This window comes from Delphinus delphis, chromosome 16, assembly GCF_949987515.2.
Source record: "Delphinus delphis chromosome 16, mDelDel1.2, whole genome shotgun sequence".
Lineage (NCBI taxonomy): Eukaryota > Metazoa > Chordata > Mammalia > Artiodactyla > Delphinidae > Delphinus > Delphinus delphis.
Window position 1 is genome coordinate 34,771,502 of NC_082698.1, and position 24,184 is coordinate 34,795,685.

The window sequence follows — 24,184 nt, forward strand, 5'->3', positions numbered from 1 at the left end:
ATCTATAAGGATAAATCCTAAAGCATTGTTTCCAGAATAAGAATATTCTCCTAACACAATTTTAATGCCTCAGAAACACTTTGTGTTCTTTCATCTGCGGTCACACCTGATGTCTGAGAGTCAAAAACCTCCAGAAGGCTTCAGAAGCAGTGGTTGTAAGATGTAATCCCATTGGTACCACGGTTCCTCTGGCATCACATTATCTGGTTTACTATATGCCAGGCACTGTGTAAGTGCTTTACACATCTTAATTCATTTATTCTTCCCTAGAACCCTATCAGAGAGATAGATAGGTTTATTATTTCCATTTTATAAATTATTTTCACTTGATAATTGAGGCATGGGCAGATTAAGTAACCTGCCCAAGGAAACACAACTATTGAACAGTAAACTCAAACCCAGGTAGTCTGGCTCCAAAGCACAGTTCTTAACCACTCACTGGACTAAAGGCTGTGTGTGGTCTGGGTGAATTGATCTTGTACCCTCCCCTGTGAAAACTCTCCTTAGTCTTCCACCCAGCTACCTTCTTCTTCCATCCATCACCCATGACATTCTCTCCTACTTTCTCATAATCTCCTCTCTTCTTCCATTAAGCATAGAAAATGCGGGAAAAAAGGGCCAAATTAATGGATTTGGAGGGGAATACTTAAGATCTGAAGTTGTCTATCGGTGGCCAATGAAATGTCATACTTAGTTCATTTCTAGGTGGCCTTGATGGTGGTATAACGTTCATTTGGTGGAATATCTGTGATCATGCAGCCATTGGCTACACATTGTTTCGTACTGAAAAATAATGCTAGAAGTTAGTTACATTTGGTGTCAACAACACATATCTTCTGAAGGTGTATGTATCAGCAATTTTCCTCAGCACCAGTTTAAGAGACAGTGTAACAAAGAGAGTAGTTTGCATTTATATTTTAAACTTGTGGTTTTAATTCATTGCCTAATGTTCAAAAAATGAACTGAAGCCTGGCTGATTATATAACTTTAATATCTGAAAAAAATTTATCCAGAAATTAACAACGTAATACAATACACATTTGTACAAAAAAGAGGGACTGTTAAAATTTCTGATCATACAGACAAAAATATGATTAATTAAGGAAAGATTAAAAAAGGACAGGACATTTTGTAAATACTGATAAATACTGTGTGCAATGCTTTAATTTACTGTGGCAGATACAAAAATCAAGAATTCATTAACAGATTATATATAAAAAAAAGCAACTATATGAATTTTCTAGCTGTTTAAATTAACGAAATGTAACAGTAGTGGCTCTTTTAAAAAATGAGGTATTAATTACACTGTAAACCAAAACCAGAGCATAAATAAATAAAGGCAATGTGCAATTTAGTGATAAATGATTATAAATTTCAACAACAGACAACAAAAATTCTCCAGTTATTTATGGACTCTGTCATTTAAAAATTTGGCTTGTGTACTTCTTATTTAAAAATGACATAGCTATTGATATACAAAGCACATCATTAAACATGCAGACCAAACCAACACAATTTTTCCGTCTCTACCAAATAAAAACTTTGTTTACATTTTATTTAAAACACTTAAATCTGGTTTCTTACACATGATTCTTTTGTGCTTATTAGTTAGTAGTAACCTATGTTAAAATCTTACTTTCTAGTTCAAGCAGTATAAGAGAGAAGCAGTTTTATTTGCATATGGATTAAAAACAGAGCAAACAAAACAAAACCAACATGCCTTTAAATCTTAGGTGTTCCAAAAATTGTAAGAAAAATCCTTTAAATAGTATGTCCAAGTGGAAAAGCGGAGTCACTTCTGTCTCAAGAGAACAGTAAACTAACTAACTCCTTTTCCTCTAAGATTCACAAGTTGGCTTCAGAAAAAAAGCAGAACAAGCTGATTAGTTCCTCCACCCTAAAAGAATTCTGCTGGTGGGGTGTAGGAAGCATAGTAATAAGATAGTAGTGTAACTCAGAAAAAATTTTGGGGAAGTATTATTTGCATGTGAACCATGTGCTGGTACTAAGTGCTGGCTTCATTATTATTGCAAATATATATTCAGAGTTTTCTGAAGGAAAGCTATCAAAGTATAATAGAGAATTCTTGATTTGGAAATATCTATAACATGCTAATAAAACTGCTTCATTTGCTGTAAATTAAAAAGAAAACCATTTACTGTCTGACTTAAAAAATGCAGTTTCCTTTTACATGCTACTTTATTAAGAAACTCCAAAAAGGGTACTTTTGAATTTGCTATATTCAGAATCCAGTGGAAAACAAACATTTCGGCCAAAATGTTGAACTTTATTTTTACACCAAGCTACGTCATTTGGACACAAATATTATTGTATTCACTTTTGTCAAATATCTTATCCTACTTTTTTCCAAAAATTAGTGTTTCAGTACAACTGGTGATCAAAAAATATTAGAAATAAGTCTTGTACATCAATCAAAGTATATATAAAAACAGTTCTCTTTTTTTGTGCTTGTGATTGACTTAATTTATCAGTGATTAGTCAGTTCTACTTCCTTTCTATATAATATTCTGACCCTTAAGAAGAAATGATTATACAAATATTACAGAGTGCTCCAAGTAACTAGCTTACGGCGCATATGCATGCAGACTAACAATATGTAAAAGAATATAACCTTGAATCCAATTAGTCTGAAAATAGTTACACTCTTGTACAATCATCTTTATTGATTTGTAAAAGCTGTATACACATCTAAAACCCTGAATTTACTTTGTAAAAATAAATCTTTAGCAATAAATGGCACTATCAAAATCCCATTATTCTCAGGCTATTATGTAGTTATTTACACGCTTTTCAGCAATGGTTGAAAAGAATCTTAGAGGACCAAAGCCAGTATATCAAAAAACCCTGTAAATTGCATTTGCAATTATACTGTTGTTTAACCGCTATATGAAAATATGGCTACATGCCTTACATTAATGATGATGTAGCTATCTGTGTTGCTACCGTGTGCTAGCAGCGCACAAGGTGCCGCTGGGCTCCACTCTGTCATCTGTGCATTCTTTACGGCACGATGCTTTCCCAGTGGAACACCTGTGACAACTACTTATGGAGAATGATAAAGTGCTATAAAAAAGAGGGACTGGACCCACACCTGTCTCTGCCATCTGGTCTTTTTCTCACTCAAGCAGTGTTGTGTTTTTAGAAAACCATGCCTCTACTGAACATACTTCATATTTGATTTAAAAAAAATCAGTATTTTAAAGTTGGTGAGCTTTGTCAAGGTGTTTTGAGACAGAAACATGAAAAGGTTAAAGGCACAGTAAGAGGGAAGTGAATGCTACATATAAAATATATTTCAAGTCTTCTAGGTTACTCAAGTCCAAAACCTTCTGAATTTGAAATTCCAATAATCAGTTTCTGTTTCAGGTCCTTTTTGCTCTTGTAGGGGGGAAGGCAAAGTTGATTGAAGCAGGTGTGGGCCACAGGCAACCTAGAGAAAAAAATTTTTTTTAAAGATACCAAGTCCTAAAACAAACACAGAATGACTGGTAAGCAACTTTCAAAGTACCTGGATACACACATTCAAATCTATTTTACTATAATGAGATGACGCATCCACTCCTTTACTGAACAAATACTTTTGGAGTACCTGCTATGTATTAGGCACCATTCTAGACACTGGGGCTGGGTTTACCAACAAGACAACGTCCCTGCTCTCACATAACTTATATTCTAGAGGCATTATTTTTGGAGTCAGACAAATCTGAATTTGAATACCATCTCCTGCACTTTCTGGCTGTGAGACCTTGTTCAAGCGGCTTCATGTCTCCAAATCTCAGTTGCCTCATCACCATCATAAGGCAAACTATTTGAATGGGTGGGAAGATGAAAAGAGCTATCTACATAAAACACATAATATAACTGTTACTACTTTTTTAGTCTTGACTGTCAAAAAATAATAAAAAGAACATTTCTGGGACACTTGATACCCATGCTTCTCATGTTGCTGCCCTCAAGGTACAAGCAACATTTATCCTCTGAATCTTTTTGTTCAGCTCTCCCAACCCTCTACCCGATGACACTGTTATCTTTATTCAAAATTCCTACAGATTTCTTAGACCCTTTCCCTCAGTCTTTAGGAACTCCACAGCATCAGAACAGCTGTCGGTGGTGGCGGTGAGAAAGGAAAGGACAGATTTCAGTTCTAATTTATGAAAGGAAGGACTGACAAAGCTCAGGGAATATATGGGACAGGAGAAAAAAATGATTATAATCAAAGTAGTGTCTACTCAAATTAGCTTTAGAAATTACAAGGAGATTGGGAAAAGAAGTAAGTAGATTAGCATTAACCCATCAACACTATAGAAAATAATTTAAAGCCATCATCGGCATCACTTTCATATGCAAAGAGCACTAGATAAAGAAAAAAAGACTAGCACTAGCGGTATTCCAGCACAAGAACTAATTATAACAGCCAAAAACTCACCTTAGTATTTTAAATAAAAAACACCTTTAAGTAAAAATGAAGGTTAGATAATCTATGAAAAGCAAGCTAGATTCTGGAAGCAACTACAAAGCAGTTGACTTATCAAAGTAAAAAGTTGATGCACAGGAATTATTATCAGTTCGTACTGGTAGTTCTCAAAATTCATACAGAACCTTAAGCCATAGTCTCTCTTATTTCAAAGCCATGCTTACTCCCAAGAGTTTTCTATGAAAACCACTTCAGAATCAAAGAATCCTCTAATTCCAAACATATTATTATTAGCCAAACCTACAGATTAAAAAAATTACAATTTGGAAATTTACCAGTTAGTAGAAGTTTCATTCTTTGAGATTTTAAAGTTCAAATCAGCCATTCCTCCTACAGGTACTCTGTCACTTCCTGTGGTAAAATGTAGCAACTTTTTTTGAAGATCAAGAGGAAATCCAAGCACAACATCCCAAAAGTATCTAGAGAACACCAAAGGATATTTATATAAAATGTCTTGACAAAAATCCTGCAGATCAGAATAAAGTAATATAAAGTAAGCTCTAGGGAAACAACTTCCCTTAAAGGTACATAATACCCTTAATGTGAAATTGAGGAATGACAGGCTTCTGATATAAATTAGATTTTTGACTAACATCATTATAAAAATAGTCCAACAGTAGAGAGTACAAAAGCCGTTTTTCTCCTATATAATTTTCCTTATTTTTCAACACAGTGCTATTAAAAGGCTATTTATAAGCATGGCATCCCTGCAATTCTAGAACCAAAGTAATTAAAAAAAAAAAAGTCAAATCTCTATGCTTTTGTAGAAACTTACTTATATTACTTTCTCCTAAGGGGACTGCTAAGTGATTTCATATTTAATATTCTCACATTATTTTCAAGAGATAAAATAAAGCAGTGTGGGCTGTACAGTATTTCAGCTGACTTAACTTGATTCAAAGATTGTAAATTATGCAAATAAACGAACCACACTCTCTTTCATTCTCTCTTCAGCACCCTCACTCTCAGAAGTAAAAAAAGCTCACCGTATAGTCAGGTCGGTTTTTGCATAGCCATCATACTGAGTACTTCTCTGCAGGGCGTGCATATCCAGTTCAGGACTTCCACACACCAGAATTTCAACCTCTTCTGGACGAAGCAGCTGTCAATAATTATTTATCAAAAATGATAAGAGAAAGTGATGATTAAAAAAAGTGAAATTGGAACTATTTTCACTGAACCAAATAACAAAAATCATGACGTTCTTATAGTAAATCAAACCACTTTTGCTAAAGAAAAATCTCCATTTATATTTTTCCTACTAAGGTAAGGTATTTTTGCTTCTGAAAGTTTATAAATCTCGTCAAACTGTTAGGTTCCCCCTTTTGCAAATAATAGCAATTAGCAGTTTGCTAGAAAAACAAGCAGATGACTAAGCATAAGTCCAAATTACAACTCTTCCCTGAAACCCAGCCTGAAACTCTTTCAGCTATCAATACTCTAGCATCTATTGACATGCCTGGTTCCAACATCCATAAAGCCTCCTGTGTACACTGTAGAGTTTGAGTAGTAGGTTAGTCTGTCTTGTGTTGTTCACTTGTTTTTTTTTTCACTTACATAGGTTGTCTCCCACCTAAAGAGATTACAATTTAAAAACAGAGACCTGCTATGCTATTTATTTATTTTCCCTCCCTCCACCCCCATAACTATAGTGCGTCACAGACAAAACTCAATTCGAAATCAACAGGTGCTCCATTTCCAAAGGTACTTTCAATAAACATGTGACAAAGATCACTCTAAAACAAGCTCTCTCCTATGCAAAATAATTCACATTGAAGACCTTGCTCCCAACCCCGCTTATAAAACTGCATGGAGGTGCAAATGGCTTGATGGAGTGTGCCCAGGGGAGCAGCGGTGAAGAGAAACTACGCTTTTATCTTATGACATTTCCGACATAGTGTTCTCAACAGCAACTGACCCATACTCACAAGGCTAAGAAAAAGTCAAACCAACTGGAGTCCACCATGACTCTGGTGACAAACTACATCCTGTGGGTAAAAGGCAACTCAAGAGTTGCTGGGGGGACCCCTGAAGAGGCAGGAAGCAGTTATAAACCTGTTCCTTAAACAGTAAGAAGGTGTGCCTTTTGCCCTGGAGCTTATTGTTGACTAGTTTCTGTGCTTTGCCCCGCAGTATTAAAGACCTGGAGCCCTTGGGATCTCTTCATCCACTCTGCTTGAGGAAATTTTTTAAAGCCTTAAAAGCCATAGTATAAGACATAGTGTAAGGTGGAGTGGGGTGGGGAGGGAATGGAGTTGACGGGTCTTTTTTCCCTTTAGAAAATTAAGGCTGAAATGAGAGAACTATTTTTATTTCTAGCTCTGACTTTAAAAATTAGAAAACTGACTAGGGACTCTGTTGCGAAGTGCCTGGCGCGAGTCCTCCCCACGCGGCACCCTATGAGCAAGTGAAACAAGACTAAGCACAAAGGAAAAGAAAAGAAGAAAAGAGTCTTCACAGGCTGGTAGCCGAAGAGGAAGCCAGAGAGTTTCCAAGTACATGTTGCTGCTGGCTTTGAAATGGAGGGGAGCATGTGAGAGAATCGGAGAGAGCTGGGAGTCACCCCATCCAAGTCTTCAAGGAAATGGGAATCTTAGTCCACAACCACAAGGGACTGAATTCTGCCATCAATCTAAATGAGCTTGGAGGTTTGTATCCAGGCTGTGAGGGAAGAGGACAATACAAGTTGATGATCAATGATTTGTTTATAGACTTCAAGCCATATCTGTGGAACTCTTTATATATATATATATACATATATATACACATATATATATATATATATATATATTTTTTTTTTGGCGGTACACGGGCCTCTCACTGTTGTGGCCTCTCCCGTTGCGGAGCACAGGCTCCGGACGCGCAGGCTTAGCGGCCATGGCTCATGCGCCCAGCCGCTCCGCGGCATGTGGGATCTTCCTGGACCAGGGCACGAACCCGCGTCCCCTGCATTGGCAGGTGGACTCTCAACCACTGTGCAACCAGGGAAGCCCTGTGGAACTCTTTATAACCATGCGGCTGACAGGGTCTTGGTGCTCCGGTCGGGTATCAGGTCTGAGTCTCTGAGGTGGGAGAGCTGAGCTCAGGACACTGGTCCACCAGAGACCTCCCGGCTCCACGTAATATCAAATGGCAAAAGCTCTCCCAGAGATCTCCATCTCAACGCTAAGACCCAGCTCCACTCAACGACCAGCAAGCTACAGTGCTGGACACCCTATGCCAAACAACTAGCAAGACAGGAACCCAACCCCACCCATTAGCAGAGAGGCTGCCTAAAATCATAATAAAGTCACGGACACCCCAAAACACACCACCGGACGTGGTCCTGCCCACCAGAAAGAAGATCCAGCCTCATCCACCAGAACACAGGCATCAGTTCCCTCCACCAGGAAGCCTACACAACCCACTGAACCAACTTCAGCCACTGGGGGCAGACACCAAAAACAATGGGAACTATGAATGTGCAGCCTGAGAAAAGGAGACGCCAAACACAGGAAGTTAAGCAAAATGAGAAGACAGAGAAATACACAGCAGATGAAGGAGAAAGTTAAAAACCCACCAGAAGAGGGTTTAAATGAAGAGGAAATAGGCAGTCTACCTGAAAAAGAATTCAGAGTAATGATAGTAAAGATGATCCAAAATCTTGGAAACAGAATGGAGAAAATACAAGAAATGTTTAACAAGGACCTAGAAGAACTAAAAAGCAAACAAACAATGATGAACAGCACAATAAATGAAATTACAAATTCTCTAGAAGGAAGCAACAGGAGAATAACTGAGGCAGAAGAATGGATAAGTGACCTGGAAGATAAAATAGTGGAAATAACTACTGCAGAGCAGAATAAAGAAAAAAGAATGAAAAGAATTGAGGACAGTCTCAGAGACCTCTGGGACAACATTAAATGCACCAACATTTGAATTACAGGGGCCCCAGAAGAAGAAGAGAAAAAGAAAGGATCTGAGAAACTATTTGAAGAGATTATAGTTGAAAACTTCCCTAACACGGGAAAGGAAATAGTCAATCAAATCCAGGAAGCGCAAAAAGTCCCATACAGGATAAATCCAAGGAGAAACATGCCAAAACACATATTAATCAAACTAACAAAAATTAAATACAAAGAAAAAATATTAAAAGAAGCAAGGGAAAAGCAACACATAACATACAAGGGAATCCCAATAAGGTTAAGAGCTGATCTTTCAGCAGAAACTCTGCAAGCCAGAAGGGAGTGGCAGGACATATTTAAAGTGATGAAAGGGAAAAACCTACAACCAAGATTACTCTATCCAGCAAGGATCTCATTCAGATTTGACAGAGATGTTAAAAGCTTTACAGACAAGCAAAAGCTAAGAGAATTCAGCACCACCAAACCAGCTCAACAACAAATGATAAAGGAACTTCTCTAAGTGGGAAACACGAGAGAAGGAAAAGACCTACAATAACAAACCCCAAACAAATAAGAAAATGGGAATAGGAACATACATATCGATAATTACCTTAAATGTAAATGGATTAAATGCTCCAACCAAAAGACACAGACTGGTTGAATGGATACAAAAACAAGACCTGTATATATGCTGTTTACAAGAGACCCACTTCAGACCTAGAGACACATACAGACTGAAAGTGAGGGGCTGGAAAAAGATATTCCATGCAAATGGAAATCAAATGAAAGCTGGAGTAGCAGTTTTCATATCAGACAAAATAGACATTAAAATAAAGACTATTACAAGAGACAAAGAAGGACACTACATAACGATCAAGGGATGAATCCAAGGAGAAGATATAACACTTGTAAATATCTATGCACCCAACATAGGAGAACCTCAATACATAAGGCAAATGTTAACAGCCATAAAAGGGAAATCGACAGTAACACGATAATAGTAGGGAACTTTAACACCCCACTTTCACAATGGACAGATCATCCAAAATGAAAATAGATAAGGAAACACAAGCTTTAAATGATACATTAAACAAGATGGACTTAATTGATATAGTACATTCCATCCAAAAACAACAGAATACACTTTCTTCTCAAGTGCTCATGGAACATTCTCCAGGATAGATCATATCTTGGGTCACAAATCAAGCTTTGGTAAATTTAAGAAAATTGAAATCGTTTCAAGTATCTTTTCTGACCACAATGCTATCTATATCAATTACAGGAAAAAAACTGTAAAAAATACAAACACATGGAGGCTAAACAATATACTACTAAATAACCAAGAGATCACTGAAGAAATCAAGGAGGAAATATAAAAATACCTAGAACAAAATGACAATGAAAACACGATGACCCAAAACACATGGGATGCAGCAGAAGCAGTTCTAAGAGGGAAGTTTATAGCAATACAATCCTATGTCAAGAAACAAGAAACATCTCAAATAAACAACCTAACCTTACACCAAAGCAATTAGAGAAAGAAGAACCAAAAAACCCCAAAGTTAGCAAAAGGAAAGAAATCATAAAGGTCAGATCAGAAATAAATGAAAAAGGAATGAAGGAAATGATAGCAAAGATCAATAAAACTAAAAGCTGGTTCTTTGAGAAGATAAACAAAATTGATAAACCATTAGCCAGACTAATCAAGAAAAAAGGGGAGAAGACTCAAATCAATAGAATTAGAAATGAAAAAGAAGAAGTAACAACTGACACTGCAGAAATAAAAGGATCATGAGAGATTACTACAAGCAACTATATGCCAATAAAATGGACAACCTGGAAGAAATGGACAAATTCTTAGAAAAGCACAACCTTCCGAGACTGAACGAGGAAGAAATAGAAAATATAAACAGACCAATCACAAGCAGTGAAATTGAAACCGTGATTAAAAATCTTCCAACAAACAAAAGCCCAGGACCAGATGGCTTCACAGGCGAATTCTATCAAACATTTAGAGAAGAGCTAACATCTATCCCTCTCAAACTCTTCCATAATACGGCAGAGGGAAGAACACTCCCAAACTCATACTATGAGGCCACCAACACCCTGATACCAAAACTAAACAAAGATATCACAAAAAAAGAAAACTACAGGCCAATATCACTGATGAACATAGATACAAAAATCCTCAACAAAATACTAGCAAACAGAATCCAACAGCACATTGATAGGATCATACATCATGATCAAGTGGTGTTTATTCCAGGAATGCAAGGATTCCTCAATATATGCAAATCAATCAATGTGATAAACTGTATTAACAAACTGAAGGACAAAAACCATATGATCAATAGATGCGGAAAAAGCTTTCAACAAAATTCAACACTTCTTTTTTTTTACATTGCAAAATACTTCATGCATTGATTTATTTTAACAGCTTTATGGAGATACAATGCACATACTTTAGAAGGCATCCATTAAGTGTACATTTTAATGGTTTCAGTATATTTACAGATACACACAATTATCACCACAATTTGTGACGATTTTTGTTACTTGAAAAAGAAACTCCTCTGCCCTTTAGCTATCATTGCTAATCTTCTTATCCTCCTCCAATACCCCAGCCTAGAAAACCACTACTCTACTTTCTATTTCCATATTCTGCTCTTTCATATTAAAAGAATTATACATGGCCTCTTGAAGGGCTTCATTCACTCAGCATAATTTCTTCAAGAGACAACTATGTGTGAATATTTCCTTTGTTTTATGTCAGAACAATATTCTACTGATTGGATAAAACATGCTGTTTATCTATTCACCTGTTAATGGACATTTGGATGTTTCTCCCTTTTGCTTACTATGAATCACATTATTATAAAATTCATATATAAGTTTTGATCAAACATGTGTTTTCATTTTCTTGAGCGTGTACCTAGGTGGGATTGATGGGTCATATGATAATTCTAGGTTTAATATTTGAGGATCTCCCAGAGCTTTATCCAGAGCAGCTTTGCCATTTTATCTTCATTCCACCCCATATGAGAGATCAAATTTCTCCGTGTATCCTCGATAAAACTTATTGCCTCACTTTTTGATTTTAGCCATCCTAATTGTTGTCAAGTGGAATCTCACTGTGGTTTTGATTTTCATCTCCTTGGTGACTAATGATATCCAGAATCTTTTCATATGCCCTTGAACATTTGTGTATTTTACTTGGAAAAATGTGTATTCAGATCCTTTGTCATATTTAAATCGACACCTCTTTATGATAAAAACCCTCCAGAAAGTAGGCATAGAGGGAACTTACCTCAACATACTAAAGGCCATATATGACAAACCCACAGCCAACATCGTTCTCAACGGTGAAAAACTGAAACCATTTCCACTAAGATCAGGAACAAGACAAGGTTGCCCACTCTCACCACTATTATTCAACATAGTTTTGGAAGTTTTAGCCACAGCAATCAGGGAAGAAAAAGAAATAAAAGGAACCCAAATTGGAAAAGAAGATGTAAAACTGTCACTGTTTGCAGATGGCATGATACTATACATAGAGAATCCTAAAGACGCTACCAGAAAACTACTAGAGCTAATCAATGAATTTGGTAAAGTAGCAGGATACAAAATTAATGCACAGAAGTCTCTTGCATTCCTATACACTAATGATGAAAAAGTCTGAAAGAGAAATTAAGGAAACACTCCCATTTACCATTGCAACAAAAAGAATAAAATACCTAGGAATAAACCTACCTAAGGACACAAAAGACCTATATGCAGAAAACTATAAGACACTGATGAAAGAAATTAAAGATGATACAAACAAATGGAGAGATGTTCCTCCATGTTCTTGGATTGGAAGAATCAACATTGTGAAAATGACTATACTCCCCAAAGCAATCTACAGATTCAGTGGAATCCCTATCAAACTACCAATGGCATTTTTTCACAGAACTAGAACAAAAAATTTCACAGTTTGTATGGAAACACAAAAGACCCCGAATAGCCAAAGTAATCTTGAGAAAGAAAAATGGAGCTGGAGGAATCAGGCTCCCTGACTTCAGACTATACTACAAAGCTACAGTAATCAAGACAGTATGGTACTGGCACAAAAACAGAAACATAGATCAATGGACCAGGATAGAAAGACCAGAGATACACCCACGCACATATGGTTGCCTTATCTTTGATAAAGGAGGAAAGAATACATCACGGAGAAAAGACAGCCTCTTCAATAAGTCGTGCTGGGAAAACTGGACAGCTACATGTAAAAGAATGAAATTAGAACACTCCCTAACACCATACACAAAAATAAACTCAAAATGGATTAAAGGACTTCCCTGGTGGCGCAGTGGTTGAGAGTTCGCCTGCCAATGCAGGGGACACGGGTTCGTGCCCCGGTCCGGGAAGATCCCACATGCCGCAGAGTGGCTGGGCCCGTGAGCCATGGCCGCTGAGCCTGCGCGTCTGGAGCCTGTGCTCCCCAACGGGAGAGGCCACAACAGTGAGAGGCCCGCGTACCACAAAAAAAAAATTAAAAAAAGGATTAAAGACATAAATGTAAGGCCAGAAACTATCAAACTCTTAGAGGAAAACACAGACAGAACACTCTATGACATAAATCACAGCAAGATCCTTTTTGAGCCACCTCCTACAGAAATGGAAATAAAAACAAAAATAAACAATTGGGACCTAATGAAACTTAAAAGCTTTTGCACAGGAAAGGAAACCATAAACAAGACCAAAAGACAACCCTCAGAATGGGAGAAAATATTTGCAAATGAAGCAACTGACAAAGGATTAATCTCCAAAACATACAAGCAGCTCATGCAGCTCAATACCAAAAAAACAAACAACCCAATCCAAAAATGGGCAGGAGAACTAAATAGACATTTCTCCCAAGAAGATATACAGATTGCCAACAAACACATGAAAGGATGCTGAACATCACTAAGCATTAGAGAAATGCAAATCAAAACTACAGTGAAGTATCACCTCACACCAGTCAGAATGGCCATCATCAAAACATCTACAAACAATAAATGCTGGAGAGGGTGTGGAGAAAATGGAACCCTCTTGCACTGTTGGTGTGAATGTAAATTGATACAGCCACTATGGAGAACAGTATGGAGGTTCCTTAAAAAACTAAAAATAGAACTACCATATGACCCAGGAATCCCACTACTGGGCATATACCCTGAGAAAACCGTAATTCAAAGAGTCATTTACCACAATGTTCATTGCAGCTCTATTTACAATAGGACATGGAAGCAACCTAAGTGTCCATCGACAGATGAATGGATAAAGAAGATGTGGCACATATATACAATGGAATGTTACTCAGCCATAAAAAGAAACGAAATTGTTATTTGTAGTGAGGTGGATGGACCTACAGACTGTCATTCAGAGTGAAGTAAGTCAGAAAGAGAAAAACAAATACCGTATGCTAACACATATATATATGGAATCTAAAAAAAGAAAAAAAATGGTTCTGAAGAACCTAGTGGCAGGGCAGGAATAAAGACGCAGACGTAGAGAATGGACTCGAGGATGTGGGGAGGGGGAACGGTAAACTGGGACAAAGTGGGAGTGTGGCGTGGACATATATACACTACCAAACGTAAAATAGATAGCTAGTGGGAAGCAGCAGCATAGCACAGGATCAGCTTGTTGCTTTGTGACCACCTAGAGGGGTGGGATAGGGAGGGTGGGTGGGAGACGCAAGAGGGAGGAGATATGGGGATATATGTATATGTGTAGCTGATTCACTTTGTTATAAAGCAAAAACTAACACACCTTGTAAAGCAATTATACTCCAATAAAGATGTTAAAAAAATCTTTATTATTTTCCTCAAGACAAAAAAAACCCTAGAAACCTTTTTTTTTTTAAATTTTAAAAGCCTATCTACTAAAATATTTAAGGAATTATTTGTCAATATCATAGTATTACAAAACCTAACTGAAAGCATGAAGTTTTAAACTCACCATTAGGGCATTTGAAGCACACACACTATGAAATCCATAATAAAATGCAGCAAACTGCTTATAGATGGATTTGTTGAGAAGAAAGTCAATATAAAGCTGTACATATTCTGGAAAACAATTTTATATCTGTTAAGTAGTAAAAGTAAATGGCAAATACTAATGCGCTTTAATTAATAAATCGTGTTTTAACTTACCTTTCCTATTTTGATTGGTAACTGCAATTTTATCACCACCTGGCTTTAAATTATAGGACTTAATTATTCCGAATTCTTCTTGAAACACCTGATGGGAGATTCCAACACAGTGTATTTATTGGTATGGCTGATATATTAACAGACTTCAGTGAACAGGTTTGTAAAATTTAAAAAGAAAACTTTTTTCCCCCTCCTCTAAATATACAAACTACAGAATGGCTAGGCTTTTGTGATATTTGTATTAAGAATAGAGTCGTGGAAGCATTTTGGGGTAAAAAAGTAGGGACTTAACCCTCTTGAATACAGTTAAATACTTTACTGATGTTAACAAAATTTGCGCGGGCATTTAGGGAAGCACTCAGGTCTTTGGAGCCATGTGGATTCCTATAATTCCCACCTCCTGATTATTGTCAGGGGAGTGGGAGCGAGAGAGTTTTGGTCTGGTCGATTAGCTTCTGCTTCTAACTTCTTGCATTGAAGCGACAGAAGGGGCTTGTTAGAAGCTGAAAAGCTCTGAGAAAGTAACTGAGTCAAGGACATAGGCCAGGTGCCTGGCAGAGTGCCCTCACCCTTGCTGATGTTCTTTAAGCACTTTCCTTGACTGCTCACCTATATGTGTCTGCCTCTTTATCTCTACTTTATCAGGTTAAGATCCTTTAAGATAGGGGGTGGTATGTACTGATCAGTCCTTGTTCATCTTTTCTAATGGTGGGTGTATGGTAACAAAGGGTATTTTTCACATATGAAATACCTGGTTAACGGAAAGCTATTTGCCCTTAAGGATACCTGAAATGTTGAATAGAAATCTTCTTCAACATTGCCTTCATATGACAGGAGTTCACTTAATCCATGGGCCAACTCCTATAAAGAGAAATCTGTTATCTGTGTTTTTAAATCAAATAGTACTACCCAAAATAGTTAAGCAGATCTACTACAGTTCAGTTACATGTGAGACAGAGTAGATAAACGCAGACTTTGAAATAATGATAATATTTGATATATTTTTTTCCAGGGCACAAAATGCTGGTTAATGATTTCTACCATGTAAAAGGCTTGGAAAAATTTATTGGAAAAGGTCACATAAAGGAACATACCCAATTATACCCACAGAGGAATAATTCTGGGGTCTATTCTTATTCAGTGAGCTAAGAGCACAGTTTCCATCATAATTCACTGCTATCTGTAACATCACTGTTTATGAATTTGCAGTATTTCTCACTTTCAGTTTATATTCTTAAAAAACTCTGTTAATGTTTTAGGATTCATCTTTTAAACATAAAAACACACAGTTCATACATGTTAAGTGGTTTTTACATTTCAGTTATGGTGCCTTCCTCTCCCAAGAACAACTTGAGAACACTGGAGGAAATATTTTCCTACATTGTAACTCATGATTTCCCTGAACAGAGACTGAAAAATAGAAAAACTAAGCCAGTATTTTTTAAAATTTCAGGTTTTATGAAAAAAGTTTTAATTTATTTTAAATATTAGTAGAAAATATAAGGAACAGCATGATTAGAATGACCTTACACACTTTACATATTAAAATTTCCATTCCATTAAAATAAGAAAATTTTAAACAAATCTAGGCTGGCATAGGTTCCGATATGATTTTCATTATTTGTTTCAATTATTAATAAAATTATGGATGCTGAAAATTATAATTGGGAGATTTGCAGTTTTTTGAACAATTCAAGGGACTAGTAGATGAATCTAATGGAAAGTATTTACCATTTTCTTTCAAAGATTAAATTTTTAATGATAAAATACAAAGTCAATTAGGTAGTAAAATTATATACTCAGATCTGCTTTATTCAGGACTGTAGCGCCTTTTATTCCCAGCCTTTGTATTTTCAAAACCCAATTTCTGTTATTTGTTGTTTACCTGTTCTTAGACTCTTAACTGTAATACGTTATCTCTAAAATATTAATTACCCATATAGTTCAACACCTTTATAATTTTGTAAATGTAAAATTAAGAGTGTGTGAAGATACAGACTACTGGTTTTACACACTGTTTGAATACCCTGGTATTATTTAATAGAGCATATTTGAGAGTGACTTAAGCAAAAAGAAAAGAGCTATTGCAGTTCCTGATTCAAGGTTACACTTAGCCTCTCCTCCATTCTCAACTAAAAACCTCAAGGGTAATTTTCACAAGGCTGTGTGGGGAAGATTTGTTGCTGCTGCTGGACAGTTCTGATGCTTTGAGTCATGGATCCGTCTCTATAAAACCAATGGAGTTTTCATTAACATGGCCATCGAAAAGCACTGGCCTATTAACACTGTATTTATTGAAGGCTCCACCATTGAATATTTTGCTTACTTTCTGTATTTTTTGTCCTTATTCACAGATACTGTGTTTAAATTAAGAAATGTACCACTATAGGTTTCTCTTTGCTTTCCTGTTTACTCTTCTTAAAACACATAGTGTACAAATACAAATGGTAAACCAAGTACTGAATAAAAAAGCACTTAAAACTTTTTTATCGATATATTTTACCATATATGAAATGGGAATTAGGTGTTAATTTTTAATAGATGCCATTAATAAATCGATAATCCATTTTTAAATTAAAAAAAATTCCCCACATTCCACTATCCTAACATGGCTGTTTTCTTGCTTCCTTTCAATCTTTATTCATGCATGCATAGGGACTCAGTTTTTTCTACAGTTGATCTCATAGCGTATGCACAATCTTGATTCACTATTAAAGAGGCAATATAAGAACATGAAATTAACTCAGTATCACCTTCAGCTCCATAATATAAAACAACGTATTGGTATAGTCATTCATAAAATATCCATTATTATTAACTAAAAACACCTGGATCTAAATGAGTCAAATTCAAATAGCTTTAATCATAAAATTAGACAATTTATTGGTAAAAACCAATAATAAAATTAGGAAATTTATTGGTAAATGATCTAACAAAAACTGCATATATGGGACTAAAAAATCACAGAAATCTAAATGAGAAGGTAGCTCATCTGTTAGTGTGTATATATATATATATATAAAATATATACTAACTAGTATATATATCAGTGTATAGATATAACAATAACTCCCACTGTTACACAAATAAGGAAATTAATTGAATCGTCCAGGGCTCATAGGTAGTGTGTGGCCAAAATACAAGACTATAAAGGGCAAACCTTTCAGTTTCTTAAGTAGTCTGCTCTATACCTTTTGCAATTTTTTCCAACTACTGAGTCTTATAAAAATACAGATTTAGGCTCTTAATCTGAAAGAATCCAAACCAATTTCCAAAAATGTATCTGATATCACATGAAGAATGGTTTTCTAATTAGTCACATGTTCTGGAGAGGTTTCTCAACTTTGATAGGAAGGTTCCAACCCTACACCAAACTCATTTGACCATCCAGACACAGAGATATTTAAACAGGCCCTTAATCCACATCCAGGTACTTACTAAGAATATTATGGGGAATTCTCTGCTGACCAATGGCTACCAAAACCCAGCTGTAAAAAAGCATTATTACTGTAGAGGATTTTCAGGATGATGTGTATACTATCCATTCTTCTACTACGTTTTTGCACTGGATTAAACTTGATGATTGGAAATCTAATTTCTGAATTGAGGAATGTTATCAGAGACAGGCCTGTGAAATTCATTAATTTTATTCAGGGATGGTGTTGCAGATGTTGTTAACGATATTGCATAGTGACACGTTAATAAGAATCCACAGTAGCGATCAGGTACTAAGTACTTTATTATCTCAGGTAATCTTCCCAGTATGGAAGTTCTACTATCCCATTGTTCACATAAGGAAATTAGAGCTCAGAAACATAAACAACTTATCCACATTCACAGAGCTAATACGTGGCAGAGGCTGGATTCAAATCTCTGTCCCTGACTCACAGCCTGTTCTACTAATGTTAGAGGAACTTAGAAGTGCTGCAAAGCAGGTTATGTGTCTCTATAAGGAAGGAGAAAATTAGACAAAAAAGGAGATGGGTTACAAAGGTAGAGGGAAACCATATTTAAACATAAGAATAGCGTTAGGAGGAGAGAGACTGCAGTAGAAGAGAGATGATCTAGAATTACGGGATGAGATGCTAAACGACTTTATACTTACAGGCATAATTTGACACAGGTCATCAGTGGTAACACTGCAGATGCCTACTGGCATACTTTGGTCATTAGGAACGATGGGAGGGCTCAATAATTTCTTGTAGCAGCAGGGGGGGAAACGAATATCCAAAGTAATGCTGTTATAAACAGCTAGTCCCATAAGCTATGCATACTAAATGTTAAGCATTAACATAAAATCCATGACAACAAATGAGTTTTGAATTATGCATCAGTCTATTTCTTGCATACTTCTTTCAGATCTAACACTGACTTTCTAATTAATCCCACATACTTCCTCTTTCCTTTCATTTATTTTCCCTTTATTTTACATAATATATTGATAATTACCAAAAATCATGTAAAAAGGAGAGGATCAGGTGAGAGTATTTAATCATTTCCCTAGAAAAGTTTATCTAAGATCACAATAGATAGCAATTTCATACATTTCTATAAAGTATTTAACATATAAGAAAACTTTCTAAATTTAAACAAAGATGTAGGTGATTTCATAAGCAGCAGCAATTTATTCAGAACTCACTGCAGAACACCACCATTGATTTTGGTGATCATTTTGGCTATTTTAAAACTAAATACAGGGCTTCCCTGGTGGCGCAGTGGTTGAGAGTCCGCTTGCCGATGCAGGGGACACGAGTTCGTGTCCCAGTCCGAGAATATCCCACATGCCACGGAGTGGCTGGGCCCGTGAGCCATGGCCGCTGAGCCTGCGCGTCCGGAACCTGTGCTCCGCAACGTGAGAGGCCCGCGTACCGCAAGAAAAAAACAACCAAAAAAACCAAAAACCAAAACAAAAAAAAACCAACTAAATACAGGCTATGTAGAGAGAGCTGTATTGAGTAGTCCTATGGATACACACACACTGACATCTACATACACATGCACTACTGATATGTTAATAGGACAATTATTCTGCCACAGTAATACTTGAAAGACTTATTACTTGGAGTTTACTTAAAGTGTTAAAGTTAAAAAGCTACAGATGTTATATTTATAAACTTTGCCCGACTGCATTTTGTTTATCAGTTATACAGCAGAATGTAATTTATCCATTTTCTAAAAACGGTGTTTTAGATCAAATTTCATAATATTTCAACTGTCAAATAAACATTATAGTATCAAGTGCTTAAGGAAGTCAAATTTTATTGACTTAAAAGGAAATCTAAATCTATGGGCTGGATAAATTATTGAAAACAATTTAAAAGATTAGAAGACAGCCAATAATTCAATTTGCTAAGGCAGAATGAAGGCTAATAATAATAATTTAAGGAACAGATATGTGATTTTACAGGTAACCATATCAACAGAGACTGAGCAATGTGTTCTAGGGTAAAGATACTGAAATTAAGTTCTAATGTATGCCTGTAATTGTGATAATAGCAATAACAGTAATAAGCATGATACTACTGTAGTTACCATTTATGATCATTTACTATAGTGACAAGTTCTAAGCATTTTTCATTAAAAATTACAAAAAAAAATTATAATCCTGAAGGAAGGTTTTTAACAGATGAGGAAGTAGGTTAATAGGATCTGCTTCAGGGCACTTCCATACCCAGAAGAATCATGCTGCATTTCGCACTAAATCAAGTTGCTCTGGTTGAAGCAGGGGTGGGGATGTTGGAATTCTGCTGGAGCCACTGAAGTGTCATGTGGTGCAAACAGAGCCGACTTTGAAAACCCTGCACTATATTATGTCGCCCCCTACCCTTAGTTCCAGTGCCCCTTTGGTAATTCTACTCCTAAAAAACTGTTAGATTATGGCTCTTCATACACTCTTCAAAACATTTTATAATTATTTCTATAGGTTTTACTATAACACTTCTTGTAAACTCCAAGGCCTTAATATTTAAAAATAATTATATTAGAAATACAATACTGTGAGAACTACTAGAACAATAAATCTTTGGTCCTGAAATTTAGAAACTGGAACTATGTATGGAACCAACTCTATTTTCTAAATCATCATACCTGTTACTTCTCAATTTTTTGTTCTCCTCATCTTTGACAGATCTCTCCACCACTTACGTGATCACAATCCACTGTCATCCCACATGTTTGTATATATTATCATGCTGTTTAGGGCATCAGTCTTACTTTCTGTAGGTTTCTTTTGTGTGTGTGAGATAAATACACATAATAATGAGATAATAGTGGCTATAATTTAATTTTAGATTAATTGTTTAATTTGTAATATACAACATGTAAATACACTTAATATGCTCTTTTGGGTAATGATTGAATAGAAACTAATGCCTACTGCAAAAAAAAAAACACACACACACAAAAAGCAAATTCACAATATTACATATACCACTCTAAAAATGTGGTATAAGAGCTGATACTTTATTACAAATATTAGAAATTCAAAGTATCAGCCAAATCTAAGCCATGATAAGAATGTAAAGTAATGACAAACATATTTATCAGGAAATTAAAATAGCTCCTAGTGTGGTGAGAAGCATCAATGACTCAGGCCTTCAATGAAGTCGAAATATTCAACAAGTGACTACTGGAGATAAGAGAGTAAAAACAGGAGTCTAATAATTGTTAAACATTCCTTACTGTGGGCTTAGCACTTTGGACCTTTAGATACGACAACACATACAAAATTTCAGATTAAGTTTACCATCACAAGGTGTGGTTTTCCTCACTACCTTTTCTTCCATCCAGCCTCTCAATTTTCATATACATTCTTCAGGATTTACTCCAACAAATGCAAGAAAGACAGACATTCAAAGCTCTCCATCAGATGGCTCTTAATTCTTATTTTGCCAGCACCTTCCATAACTCTCAGAGCACCCTCTGCTCCCATCAAGTGGACCTCTACATTGCTCTGTAACAGGGCCAGCACAATGCTGACTTGTCCCCAGCCTTTCTCCCAGTCTATGCCCTACTCTCTCCAGTCCTGTGTTAATCAAATATATTGGTTCCATTTTAAAATTTGGGAAGAACACACTGAATCGTTTCCTTCTCAGAACTCTTCAGAACTTAATGCCAAATGGTCATTTGACTCTGAGAACAGACCACCCTGAATTGGTGGTCATCTGTCTGTCTAGATGGTAAGCTTCTTAAAGGTAGTTTTCTTTTCCTTCTTTTAACCTATGTATCCCCAGTGTTTGCTTATTTATTTATTCTTCCCTCCTTTCTTCCACAATTATATTTTTTAGAGTTTAAAAATGAATGCAGAAGTCATCCTGTCCAGTCTCCCAGCCAATGCAGGAATGCCCTCTCCAACACACCTGATAGGGATCAGAGGATGGCATAGAAATTTATATAATTTTAAAAAACACTATAAAATAATGCCCTATGCTTTAAATGTTCCCATTCCATTCAACTTTTAATTTTTTATGAATGTCCCAGGATTTGAGGCCACATTAAGAGTTAGACTTAATTTCCATACTTTCAATTTAGAAAACTGGGTGAAATAAGCACAAAGTGAAAGAACTAACAGAAAAATAGTTCACTATGAATAGGAAAGACACTATGACTTTTAAAAAATGTCTTAAATTTCTGATAATTTAGGTTATATATGAAATAGGAAATAATATTTATTTTGAGATAAGGTTTTCAGAGAAAAGTGTGAACAATTCAGTCACTCCTTCCAATTAACTAAATCTGCTGATATTACATAGCTGTGATATTACGAAATAATAAAGATTACTGAAAAATCTACCAGTAATTTGACAAGAATGTTTAATCTGAATAAAATGCTTATTAACAGTTTTCCAAAATTCAGATAAAATTCTTAAAACTCTCTAGTCTACTAGCACCTCCTAGTGGAAAGTTTAAAGGATACAATTCCAACCAATCGGAATTCAGAATAGTTGTCACATTTAAAGCTGCTAAACCAATGGCAGTATGAATCCTTATGATACGTAAACATGCCTGGAAAATAGAAGCATAATTTCATCAATATGATTGATTAAAAAAACCCAGAGCAGTAAACATGTACATGGCATCTCATCTATTAGAAGCAACACATTTCAGCAACAGTTCTGTTAGAAACTACCTTTCATGTTAAAATGTATCAAATACACGTCCAACGAATTTGCAAGAGCACTTTATTGTTCACTGGTGTCCTGAACCAGGGGTAGAAACAGGGTAAAAAGACAGAAACTAAATTAATCAGTTGATTGATAAAAACTATAATTTTATACTTTATAAGTTATGATCAAAATTAATTTTGAGGATTATCTGGAGGTTTCAATTTACCTCTGTCTTCTCCATTTCCCATTACCAGAGAGATGTTGTATATACATATACACCAAATTAGGAAAAATAAAGAATAAGAAAAACACTTAAAACTCTCTTTTGAAGAAAAACATTTAATGATACTAAGGATTGTATAGGTGTTTTCTCTAAATAAAATCTAATTAAATTTCAAAGGTTTATTTAATGATTCCTATTTATTAAAATGGCTCATATTTTAATGAAAGAGACTTTGAATATTAGTGCAGAGCAAACTATAGTTCTGTTTTTTAATTTCGAATGTTCTTTTTATTTCAGTGACACATTTTCATGCATCTGGCTTAGTCAGAAAACATGTGGATGCTTCCTTGCAAAGACATCTTGTGTAGGATTCCCAGTAAGATAATGATTATTAGGTTCATCAATTTGGTCAGTTTAAAAAATGTAACTAACAGTCTTTAAAAAATCATTCAACATTTATGGTTGACAAAAAAATCTGTAAAATCATAGGCTAAATTAAAAATAAGAGCGACTACTTGAATCTAACAATTAGGGAGAAAACACTTTCATAAAAATTAACTACTCACCATAATCTGGATGAAAAATTTGGCGAATTAAAAGAAGGAACCATTCTTTAGTCAAGCCGCCCATATCCAAACCAGCTTCCCCTACAAACGTAACTTTCAACTTCTTTTTCAAGTCTGCTCTTTTCCGGGTTAACTATTTGAAGAAATTATAAAGTAGAGGAGAACAAAGGGCAGTAAAAAGGAAATTAATTTTTAAAATTTTGGAATATGTATTATCTTATTTACAATGTCACAAAACTCCATCCATCCACCCGTCTCCCAACACTGTATTAGTCAGGTATGGTAATGTTTGTTGTAGAGATCAAGGAACAGAATTAGAGAGCTCAGGTAGCTTGCCCAAGGTTACTGTCTCCCAGCACCATATTGTCTCCAAGATTTTAATTTAGCAGAATACAGTACAAAGTAGTTCATTGCCTTCAACGCTAAACTTAAAAAAAAATCACATAACTAAATCAAATATTATCTTAGGGCTTCCCTGGTGGTGCAGTGGTTGAGAGTCCGCCTGCCGATGCAGGGGACACGGGTTCGTGCCCCGGTCCAGGAAGATCCCACATGCCGCGGAGCGACTAGGCCTGTGAGCCATGGCCGCTGAGCCTGCGTGTCCGGAGCCTGTGCTCCGCAACGGGAGGGGCCACAACAGTGAGAGGCCCGTGTACCACACACACACACACACACACACACACACACACACACACAAAAGCAAGCACACTACTGGCATACAGAAACAGAAGATAG

At 36.0% G+C, this 24,184-nt stretch overlaps 1 protein-coding gene across 3 annotated transcripts in view; it reads right to left on the reverse strand.

Annotated features, from left to right (window-relative positions):
* Window positions 1-907: 907 nt before the first annotated feature.
* HECTD2 (HECT domain E3 ubiquitin protein ligase 2) overlaps window positions 908-24,184 on the reverse strand; it is a 77,220-nt gene continuing 53,943 nt past the window's right edge. Inside the window, exons 13-21 of one of the 3 annotated variants that reach the window (XM_060034484.1) lie at window positions 23,450-23,582; window positions 22,471-22,559; window positions 18,661-18,819; window positions 15,342-15,416; window positions 14,556-14,643; window positions 14,362-14,468; window positions 5,482-5,597; window positions 4,771-4,914; window positions 908-3,451 (exon numbers count right to left, since the gene is read on the reverse strand). In XM_060034484.1, coding sequence (XP_059890467.1) covers window positions 3,331-3,451; window positions 4,771-4,914; window positions 5,482-5,597; window positions 14,362-14,468; window positions 14,556-14,643; window positions 15,342-15,416; window positions 18,661-18,819; window positions 22,471-22,559; window positions 23,450-23,582 — 1,032 coding nt within the window. In that variant the 3' untranslated portion in view covers window positions 908-3,330. Of the gene's footprint in view, window positions 3,452-4,770; window positions 4,915-5,481; window positions 5,598-14,361; window positions 14,469-14,555; window positions 14,644-15,341; window positions 15,417-17,993; window positions 18,044-18,660; window positions 18,829-22,470; window positions 22,560-23,449; window positions 23,583-24,184 lie in introns of those variants that run through there. The other 2 variants (XM_060034485.1, XM_060034486.1) reach the window with 2 other exon arrangements.